Source organism: Octopus bimaculoides, chromosome 1, assembly GCF_001194135.2.
Source record: "Octopus bimaculoides isolate UCB-OBI-ISO-001 chromosome 1, ASM119413v2, whole genome shotgun sequence".
Taxonomy (NCBI): Eukaryota; Metazoa; Mollusca; class Cephalopoda; order Octopoda; family Octopodidae; genus Octopus; species Octopus bimaculoides.
In genome coordinates this window covers 58,031,308-58,043,240 of record NC_068981.1, presented here as the reverse complement: position 1 = coordinate 58,043,240, position 11,933 = coordinate 58,031,308, and the positions used below count along the sequence as shown (strand labels likewise).

Here is an 11,933-nt window from a genome sequence, read left to right as displayed (position 1 = left end):
AATAATAATAATAATAATAATAATAATAATAACAACAACAACAACATTAAAAAAAATACCTTAGGAATGAGAACCCAGGTTCGAAATTTCCTCAAGACACCTGATGAATGCTGGAGAGTATATCAGCTGAAACGTGTTAACAACAAACAAGATGAGGACAAATATCCATCAAATGTAAATAAGATAAATTAATGTACATAATTCCTCATCTCTTAAATATAGAACTGTAAATATCACATGTTTAAATTGTCGTGAAAAGTATAAAACAATTCTTATTTTATTTATTTTTTCTTTTTAACAAATACAAATTTTATCTTTAATATCATTAACAGCAACCATGCAATGCACTAAATGGTGTTGATTTACCAGAAGACTTAGCGTTATAATAGCACTGGCTCTTATTCCATCATTTTGAATATCATTGATTCTGTGCTGGGATAAAACAACAGGATTTTTTCTAAAAAAATTTCTCTCGTGGCTGGAGGGACGTAATTTTATCAAAATTACTTCCCCTGTTTATCTTTTGACTAATTTAAAGAATTTTATTAAAAGTAAACTGGGTTTATTAAAATGTCAAAGAAGCCAAAGAAATTTTTCAAGCAATCTTCTTTACTAAATAAATGAATAAATAAAGATACTTTATAATATTATTTTATTACTTTTCTGAATACGTATAAATTTTATCAAAATTCTTTTTAAAAACGTTACATGAAATATATATTTTCTTTTTTTTTTTTTATACAACTTTTAATAATTTTCCATAAAATATTTTTCTCACAATTATTCTTTCTCGTTCTTTTGCTAATATAGAGTGTAAATATGCATATAAAATAGAGGAAATATAATCCTTGTAATTTAATTAATAAAATATCCTGTAGATGTTTCGATGTCTATGGTTCGATTTTCCAATCACATGAAAAATTACTTGAAATAACTTGGGAAATTTTTTAAGAAAATAATTGAAAGGTTCACCCAGGATATCTTTGACTTCTTGACTCCTAAAGACATTAAAGATCATTTTAAAAAAGTATTATAATATTCAAATGACAATGCTTATATAATTACTACAATAACTATCAGAGGGCAATTTTTCAAAGATAATAATAATAATAGAAAACTGAATAGATACAACAAATTTTGGAAAGGAATTTAATTATTAAATCCCAATTGAGTGTGACAGCTGTCTTTTGCAATTTTATTCCTTGATTTGAATTCTTTTTTCATTCGCCTTTGCTCCCAATGTATTTTAAGAACTCAACACATTACACATGTGTTAACTAATCCAATTTCCTATGTACAAAGCATAGATGCTTTCAGTGAATGTTTTAAAATTTTTCATTGATTTCAATTCTTATACATTGCATTTACATATATTTTTATTACTGAGTTAAAAATTTACACACACACACACACACACAAAACAAATGCAGCATACACACACATAAGAGAGGAGACAAAGAGAGAAAGAAAGGTTCAGTTAGACATATATGTAAATACATATACAAATACATCCCAATATCATACAGGTGGAAGGTAGTATGGTGGTTGAACAGTAAGTCATAAAAGCTAAGAGACAGGCCCAGAAAGCATGAAGGTAAGATGGAGAGTAAGAACTACTATCAAATAGTTAGAAGAGAAGCTAGACATCAAGTATGCACAGTGAGTGGGGCAGCCAAAAGCAAGAGGTTTACAATGTTCTATACCACGGGAGCCAGATATGTGAGGTGTCAAGTTAAATCAGATTATGGTCAGCAAAAAGTGCAGATGGATGATAGCAAGGTGGAATATTCAAGGCATATAATCTCTCATTAGTTATTTTATTCTTTGGAATTTTCAGCAAAAATCTTTGCAAATTTGTGTTCTACACAAGGGAAACCATATGACTATGGAAAAACAAAACAAAAATTTTTGTGTGATTTGCTGTTATTTTTAGCACATCTCACAACTACCTCATACCATCCTTGTTTGTTTGTCAGTTTGATGTATTGATGTTTTTCAATATCTTTCTCCTCATAAAAAAAAAATTTAACGGTCTATTGCTGTGATTTACACCAAAAATTCAGATTGTATTTTAAACTGTGATTTATAAAAAAAAAGTTGGAAAAATTTTTTTTAAATTTCTTTTTGCATAGTTCTATGATTTCCTGTGTGTAGAATACAAATTTGCAAACATTTTCTGCAAATTCCCCAAAATAAAAAAGTTATGAGGGGTTATATGCCATGCATAAAGCAGAATTCTGCCGATAGCAGCTAATTTACTTTGACTGGTGCCGAGAAAGAAGAGGCTGGGAAACAATACAATGAAGGGTTACTGAATAGGGGCAATGTGTGTATGGTGGAAGTGGATCCATAAAAAAGGATCAGCTACTGCAGTTGATTACCATTAAGGATATGAAGACAGGAAAAACTGCTGAACTAACATAGATACTCCTCAGCAATATAGGGCATGCACTGGTTACTCATACGGCAATCAAGTAGTGTAGGAAGATGCTATCACTAATATTTAGTATAATAGCATCATCATCAATGGCTACAAGAGCAAGGGAGACTTTTAAGAAAAAAGTCACTGCAGAGACATTAAACCAATGGGTCAAGTCATAAAAGTGAGAGAGAGAGAGCTATAGCAATGTGTTACAATTTTAAATAAATAATGCTGTATTTTACTAACAATAGAAATAGCAGTAACTGGAGATAACTATTGAGCAATCTCCAGTGATACCACAAACACTAAGAAACCAAAGGCATTGGGCCCTTGGATTTATGCAAAGATAACACAAAAGACATATGACAATCAACCATGATCCACCATGGCTTTAGCTGTGATTGCTAAAACAAACTAAAGAGCACATATACACACAAACAATTAAGTGCAGACTGGCTGTGTGGTTAAGAAATTCACTTCTCAAACACGTAATTTTGGGTCCAGTCCCACTGCATGGCACCTTGAGAAAATGTCTTCAATTATAGCCCCAGGCCATCCAATGCTTTGTAAGAGAAAATGGTGGAAGGAAAGTAACTGACTAACTGGTTTATTGATTATGTATGTATGCAAGTATGTATTTGTCAATGTGTGAGTATAAATATCAATTCATCATGTCATCATCAATGCCATCTAAATGAAATATGGTGACATTGATTACTTTAAACTACTGGTGTGTTAACAGTGTTGCTATAATGTAAAGAACGGGTCAATAGACTTTTATTCAACACTATGTTACAAGAGATGAAAACGTGTCTATGTACACAATATGTTGAAGGACAGAAAAATAAAGAACAGCTGTTTATGCTACACATTTCAACTTTGCTTGGAGTCTCATCAGCAGCTGTACACCTTCCTTACCTCTCCACTAACATACTACTTATATCAATCATAAGGTTGTGGGGTTGATTCCTAGTCCAAGTGGTATGTTGTATCCATAGGCAAGTCCATTTATTTTATATTGCTCCAATCCACTCAGCTTGCAAAACTGAATACGGAGATTGAGAGAATGCCCAGTGAGCATCAAGTTAGCAAAGAAGAATTAACAAATTGGTGATGCAACCAAAAATCATTATGCATGAAGAAGGATACATCCAACAAATAGACTGCTATATCCTATCTTTATTTTTCTATTGACCCATCTACCTCTCTCTTCCTCCATCCCTCGGGCTCTATCCCTCTCCTCTCTTTCTGCTTCATCAAGCATTTCCCCCAGATCTCATCATCTAACACCTACCACTCCCCTATCTTGACACAACTCGATTACTGTAATCACCTGAAAGCCAAATTGGTATATTTTACACCCCTCCCCGCTGGTTACCTCCATCCCTCATCCTCTCCTTCCTGGAACCACTTCCATTTCTTATCAGTCTCCCTGCCCACAATATTTCCACCAATCACCTACTTTTGTATCTTCAGTACAAAAGTAGGTGATTGTTGAAAGCACCCCTCTCCCTTTCCTCGACTAACTGTCTGCATCCTCTCTAATGCTCACCTTCTTGTACCCTGAGAGTTTGCTCTGGCTCACCATCACAAATTTCCTTTATCTCTTCAACTACTCCCACCTAACTATATATATATATAATAGTGGTTAGCCATGCATTTCTTGTGTAGCAAGATACCTATGCTTGACTCTCTATCTTATTTTAGCCTTCCAGCATCTGGCATAAACCCACCTTCCCCTCTCAAATATTTCCCATTTAGTAGTGGAAGCGTTTTCTTCTTTGTCACCTTGCAAATTACCTGGCAACCTCACTAGTGCCAGTGGCATAAAAAGAAAAAAAAGTACCCAATACACTCTATTAAGTGGTTGGCATTAGGAAGGACATCCAACCCTAAAAACCATTCTAAAGCTGACATTGGAGCCCAACACTGCCTTTCAGTTTGCCAGATCCTGTCAAACAATCCAAATCATACTAGCATGGAAAGTGGATGTTAAATAATGATGATTTCTACGTAAATATGCATATATATGTGTGTGTGTGTGTGTGTTTGCTTGTTTATTCATTCATTTAACATCTGTTTTTACATCATACTAGCAAGGATTGGCTGGAGAGTTATTTCAGGCAATATTTTACAGCTGGTTGCACTACCTGTTGACTTGGGACTAAACAACAATAACACTAACAAAAACAACAATGTCAACAGCAACAGTTGACACTTTAATTTGAAATGAACCAATCAGGAAGCCTTTACATGGTCACTCACCTCATTAGAGATAGCACCCAAGTCTCCCTCAAATCATTCCCTACTATCCTGAATAAGAAAGCACATTAGATAATGTAGTCCATAGTTCCAGAAAGATATAGATAACTATATCAAATGGGCTTCTCTGAAATGTGTTGAAATGGAACATCAAGCAGTGCATTAGCAGATGAGATGCTCACTACCCAGGATATCTTTGATCATGTCTTCCACTTCTGGACTAACCTGGGGCTAAACAACTGCAATACATAAAAGCCAAAATTTCCCTCAAATCACAATGTATTGCCTCGAAAATGAAAGTAAGCATAAAACTATTCCTAGATCTACAAATAAGACAGGATGGTCACAGCTGGAATGGGTCTGCTCAGATCAGGGTTAACCTGAGACTAAACAAGAGAGAAATATTTGATATTTCTACAATCTGTATACTGGAAATTCTAACAAATTTCCCTGTTGAATTCTTCAATGATTCAATAGAATAATCAACAGCTGTTTGTCTGTGAATATTTCTCACATTTTAACATAGTTCTTTTGAAGTCATTCACAATATTTCAGTGTGAGAGATAACAAGACCTGAGAGCTATTTATTTATTCTAAAACATTTGTATGATCATCTTCATCAACACCACAACCAACAACAACATCATTTTACATGGGGTTTTTTCATGCTTGTATAGGCTGGACAGGACTCAAATTGTTAAGTCATCTCTTTTTCAACACTGTAATTAACCTAGACCATTATAATCATCACAATTTAACATCCATATTCCATGTTGGCATGGGTTAGACCCATATATATTCATACACACACCTTCCACATATAAATATATATATATATATATATATATATGAAATCATCATTTAATGTCCACGTATGCATATGTAAGTATATTATACAAACACACACACACACATAAATGGATATATGTGTGTGTTTTAGTGTGTGTATTTGCTCATTGGTTTTAAGTTTGTTTTCTATTCTGGCATGAGTTAGAGAGAGAGAAACCGTTGCAGTATTTTACAACCCTCTCTGAAGCCAATTCTTAGCTGCTTCAAGTAAGGAAATTTTTGTTTAACTCTACTGGTCTTCAAAAGTACAGAACAACAAGAAATATTGCTTACAGAAAATTTAAACACAGCATCATCATTTTGCTCAATGTCATGTGATAATGTGGAATATAAACAGTCATACACACACACAACATGATAAAAAGTCTGGAAACATGTAGTTGGAAACAAACTTCTTACCACACACCTATGTCTGCACCTATAAACAGGGCAAAAAGACTACACAAAGATGTGTATGGACATACACATGTGTACACCTAGTCATACATACATACACACACACACACATACATACAGCCATCCATCCATCCATCCATCCATCCATCCATCCATCCCTCCATCCATCCATACATACATACATACATACATACATACATAAAAAGCCTGCATGTACACACATACTCAACCAAGATGCCAAACACAGGAATACAGACACACAGAATGGATGCACATATGCACACAGTCACATCCATGCAAATACACACTCTCAGACAGACTCACAGACATGTACCCAGGTACATGTATTTATGGTGCCAAGTGTGGGTAAAGATGAATGGTTCAACTATGTGCAAATGGATGGCTTATGAGAGCCATGGAAGCCAAATACAGAGATTTTATTAGCAAGGTGAGAGTTAACGACACGTTAAATGAAGAGTTTAGAGTATAGATGGGTAGCCATCAGAGCACTCTTTCCAATCACCTCTTGTTTGTTATAGTTCTCTAGGCCATAACAGAAGAGTTTAGGAATGATTGTGTGAGAGCTCCTGTATACTAATGATCTAGCTCTCATAGCTAATTCAAATATTTATAGAAGAAATTCCAAACATGGAAGCAAAGCTTAGAACTGAGAGGCCTCAAAGAAAGCCTAGCAAAACCCAAGGTTTTAGTTGGTAGAAAAGAAAACAAAACTCTACAGCCACGTGAGAAGTTGTCATACTCAATATGCATAGATCTGAACTATGGGTGCACAAGAAGTGTACTGTGATCATAAGTAGGCTAACAAAAAGGAGAGGCAGATCCACTAGAGAAGTGAGCAATAAGTACACTCATGAAATGAATTCTTTGAAATGTTCAGATGACTCCCTGGTAGTAATTGACAACTCCTGTTGCCTAGATGGCCTAATGAGCAACAGAGGAAAGTGTCCTGAAACTATAATAGCAAGAGTAAGAATAGATAGAAAGAAAAGGTTCAAGGAGTTATTACTTCTGCTAGCAACAAAAGGATTCTCTTTCCAAGTGAAAAGCAGGTTGTATAAGTCTTGTGTACAAAGTATGATATTGTATGGTTGTGAAACATAGGCAATGGTGTGTGAAAGCTAGAAATAAATGAGGTGAATGTGCTTTGCTGGATGTGCAATGCCAGTGTGCATGAACAGGGAATAAATGAGTTGAGAGAAAAAAGCTGTGTATAAAAGGAATCAGCTGTTGTGTGTAAGAGAGAATAAGATATACATGTATGTGTGTGTGAAAGATGATAGTTGGGTATATAAAAACTAAGCAATTCATGTGAAAGGAATCTTCCTTAGTCTTCTACTTTTAATGAAGTGGAAGATTGAGGAAGACATTTTTTACACTTCAAACCTAAAAAACTCACCTAACTCCTACAGGAATAGAAAACAATAGGTGTTAGAATAAATTAAATTAAAGGATTAGGGAATGATGCAAGGATTATCCACTGCCAGATTAAAAAGGATTAAGATTGAAATAAATCATGTGTATAAACAGTATATAAACACTTACAGTTGTTTATACAAAATACAGGTGTTGTATAAGAAGATCACCAGTTCAATCATTGAATTCCTTATTGGCCTGATTTTCTGTAATTCTTCTAAGATGATCATATCAATAAGCGACATCTGAAAAGGTCATATTTAAATAAGTAATATTATATTGAACAGACACCAAGCCAAAATTTTGAAAGAGTACAAATAGCAGATCTATGATTAGAATTTAGTTTATGAATGTAAAAAAAAATGTAAGGCAAAAATCACAGAGATTTGTACTTGGAACAATGAGATGCTGAACTTGTTGTGTTACAGTATATAGTACAATGCTCTCCTGATATAGTCATCTGTATAACATTCATTTAATAATATTTAGCCATCTAAATGCATAGTTTATAAGTTTTGTCTTATCTTGAACTAAATAAATTTCATGGAAATGCATTTTTAAACTAAAAGTTACAGTATTTTTTTCCTCACCTTTATGCATAATAACATGCTTATAAGTACAATTTTCCTATCAACAAATTTCACTAAATTTGCAAATATGTATATTTTGCTCTTTTGATCCACTTATGCCAGTTTTGTCAGCTTTAATAAAAGTAAAATGTCTCGGCTCATTATTTTGTGAAACCTAGCAAATGATTATGATTAAACAATACCTTTTGTTATCAGATTTATAGATTATTTCTTGGAAAAACAAAAATTTGCAAAGAATAACCTATTTGTATTGTGAATGATTTATGTCTGGTCATTATGTATGTCCTAGTATCTGCACTTTTTCTGTAATTTATTCAGTGAGCAAGTGTTCTCTCTTTCCATGAAAGAGTTTGACCTAAACTGGGTCTTGGAGCAAAGTTTAACAGAAGGTTCTGTTTTGCATGGAATAAAATTTTTTTTCCTGGTCAGACTATTAAGTAACCAAAGATGCTTCATCAATCCTGCTCTGCTAGATCTGAAAGATAAGAGCTGACCAGGGGTTAAATAACAACAATCTCATAGAGGGGATAAAGTGCACAATTTACTATTTTACCATGCTAACATCTAATGTTTGTTTACTGAATGTTTTATTGAATAAGTTTATACATGTTCTCAGATATATATATATATGGGTAATACTATCAAAATAAAGCCTTTGTGTATGCATAACAGAGACAAATACTTCAGCAAGATACATTTAGACAAGCTGTAACTCTCTCAGAGAAAGGAGAAAAAAAACTATAAATGAAGGCTAAAATCTTACCCAATTCTTAAAATATCCAATTGTGTCACAAATGCTCAGACAGTATATGATGCTCGCTTCTGTGTTGTAGTTTTTTCTCATTTAAAAAAATATAAAAAGTATCAATGTATATTAACTTGAGGATATTTCAATGTAATATAAAATTATTTTATAATAACGGCATGTTATTAGAAAAAATTTCAAACAAATTCCAAAATTATTATTGTTTTAATTTCAGTTTGATGGTAAAAGAAATATACAAAGGCTGAAAAAATATATTTCTGGTCTCATCATCAATAGGATGATCAAATCCTTCAGTAGGCATCCATAAGCTTGTTACTTTTAGATAAAACATGTTACTTGCCTTAGCCTATATTACTCAAAAATTCATATCAGTATCATTTCTTAATAGAAGGAGCAGACAACTTTAAACCACCTACTTCTATACCATATATGAAAAGACTGAATAGTGGATTGAAAAATAACTGACTCCACTAGATAAGCCATATAAACATAGTTAATTCAATTCTTATCATCATCAACATTGAGTACTGTCAACATCATTTTTATATTCCAGAATGGGTTGCCCAATAGCAGCAGCCTTCCAACTAGCTTGATTGTGTTTTCATACGTTTGACTTTCTCATGTCTGATATAACTTCATCCAAATTTTCACTGCACCGTTTGTAAACACTACTGCTAAAGCACAGCATTTTGCTTTAAGCATATATTGCTGTTACTGAAATTCTCAATGTCAGTAATTGAAGCACAGCTATGACTGAAAAATCATTGAAAATCCTAGCAATGTTAGACTTAGATAAACATTGATCAAAGGTGCTTTGCTTATGACCATTCCATCTTTTTTTTTTTTTCCAAGCATAGTGTACTTTGGACTACATTATCTAATGTGTCCTTTCTTTTTAAGATGGTAGGATGGGATTTGAGTATAATCTGAATGTTATTTCTCAGTTGTCAAGCAACCACCTCAAGAATTTTTACTGTCTTGTTCACCTTTTAGTCTGATAATTTTTTATATTTGAGAAAACATAAAATTAGGGTTGGTGACCCAAAATAGAACTATATCCACTTACTGTAACATCAAAGCATTTAGGATATCACTTCCAACAGTTAACAAGAACTGAAGTTTCCGCTGATTTGACCAAAAGTAAGGATGCCTATTTAAAAAGAAAGGTATTGAGTTTTGGATAGTAAGAAACTCTTCATAGCAAATGGCAGTACCATCACCCTTAATGAATTCTATTGATAAGTAAGAAAAATATGTGAGAGGTGAAGAAGTATTAGTTAGTTATGGATAGTAACGAAAAGGAAAAAATAGATAATTTAATAGGTATGTTTGTTTCACCTTTGTTTAACGTCCACTATTCCATGCTTGCATGGGTCAGATACCAAATATCACCTGATTCCAAGTAAGATAATATTTCTCTTTGACCAGAAATGTTTTGACAGAAGATTGGAAATGAAGGGCACCACTTGTTTACAGTTATCACTTGTAAACAAGTGGAACTTGTTTACAACTATCATGCAAAATCAAGGCAACAAATCAGTCACACAAGGCTTTGGTTAGCTCAGAGCTACAGTAGAAGACACTAGCCCAAGGTGCCATGCAGTGGGAGTGAATCCAAAAGCATGTGTTTGGGCAACTAACTTCTTATTATACAGCCACACCTGTGAAAATTTACCTTCCCTTTTTGTAATAGGAAAAAAAATCTGCTCTGAAAATACACATAATTGCTGACAATAACAACAATAGTGGCAGTACTAACTGATTACTATTCTAGTAGCCTTATGAAGGCACATGGCCTAGTGGTTAGAGTACTGAGCTCACAATCATAACACCTTCAGTTCAATTCCTGACTGAATCAAGTAAAGGATAAAAGATAAAGCTTTGAAAATAAGTTTTTAACTTAAAATATCAAGGCTAATTAAATATTTTGAAGGTAACATTTTAATATCTTTGTTAATTTTTATCTTTAACATTCTATTTTTATTGCTACTGCCTTCTATAACACACACATATGTCAAATATGTCATATCAGTATTAGTAAGTTTTCTTTCAATTTTAGTACAGAGTGGTTAGCAGTGAAAAAAAAAGTCTTTGCTAACATAAAAAAAATGAATGTAAAACTGTAAAAACAATGATAAACTGTGTAAATGAACATGACGCACTTTAATACTTCACTTGCAGTTGGCCTTTCATCAGGAATTGCTGATAACATCATTGTTACAATGTCACTTGCTTCCAAACTTAGGTTGCATAACTGCTTTTCATGCAAAATGATATTGAGTGGTATTTCTGAAGAAGATTTACCAAATGGGTGATGGCCTCCACTCAGTATGAAATAAGCAACCATACCAGCAACCTAGAAAACAAAATAACAATTGTAATTCTTAGATAAATTTTATTGCTTGTGCATGTTTGTGTTTCTGTGTGATTTTGCATAAGTGCATCTGTGTGTATATATTAGATGCTTGTATATGTGTGTGAGATTCATTAACCAATTATTCAGTGTAATATTAATGTCTAATAAATAAGATGGAAGTCAACACTTTAATTTAGTAAGTTCACAAATAATTGATATAGCTTCAGAAGCTGGATACTTGGCTCTTTCTGAGGGAGTTATGCAAAATGTTTGCACTAAACTATCTTAGAGTTTCTAAAGATGTACACATTTTTAAAAGATTAAAACACACACTCATTGGATTAAGCATATTCAAACATGATAGGGCTCTATGCAATCTGAGCAAACAAGGGGATTTACACACAATTTAAGACAACAAAGAAACAGATAAATAGTTTGAACCAAATCTTCACTATTTTTTACCACTTAGGGAAAAGCAGCAGCCATGATCATTTTTGTTTTCAGGTCATCTAAAACTGATAAGAAGGAGGAAAGAAGTTATCTTCCAACTAGAGATCTGGTTTAAATTATTGCAACAGATTAAACTCTTTTAAAGGCACCAAGGAGTGGCATTAAACCAGATAACAGATTAACTCCACTCAAAAAGATAAAATCACAGGGAATAATGTTGTCCTAGATATGCAAAAAAAAAAAAAAAAAAAAAAGCAAGATGGTCACAGCAGAAGCATTTTTCAGCTGGTCATTCCAGTGCATTGTTCAAGAAAAAGTTGCTTGCAATAGGCTGTCATCTTATACAGTGGAAGATTTCCCTCATCTACTTAATGTGAGCAACAGAAACCAGAGATAAACAGAAGTCTA

The 11,933-nt window shown here is 33.3% G+C and overlaps 1 protein-coding gene and 1 long non-coding RNA gene across 7 annotated transcripts in view; one reads left to right on the top strand and one right to left on the bottom strand.

The window, feature by feature from the left end:
- LOC106873009 (uncharacterized) overlaps positions 1-11,933 on the bottom strand; it is an 88,630-nt gene that overhangs the window by 17,619 nt on the left and 59,078 nt on the right. For 3 of the 6 annotated variants that reach the window (XM_014920208.2, XM_052966947.1, XM_052966961.1), the window contains 5 exons: positions 10,882-11,075; positions 9,786-9,869; positions 8,717-8,792; positions 7,493-7,608; positions 690-998 (listed from right to left, as the gene is read on the bottom strand). In XM_014920208.2, coding sequence (XP_014775694.1) covers positions 860-998; positions 7,493-7,608; positions 8,717-8,792; positions 9,786-9,869; positions 10,882-11,075 — 609 coding nt within the window. In that variant the 3' untranslated portion in view covers positions 690-859. Of the gene's footprint in view, positions 1-689; positions 999-7,492; positions 7,609-8,716; positions 8,793-9,785; positions 9,870-10,881; positions 11,076-11,933 lie in introns of those variants that run through there. The other 3 variants (XM_052966957.1, XM_052966952.1, XM_052966949.1) reach the window with 2 other exon arrangements.
- The window catches only part of LOC128247565 (uncharacterized), a 67,962-nt gene that overhangs the window by 47,010 nt on the left and 9,019 nt on the right, over positions 1-11,933 (top strand). The window lies entirely within an intron of this gene.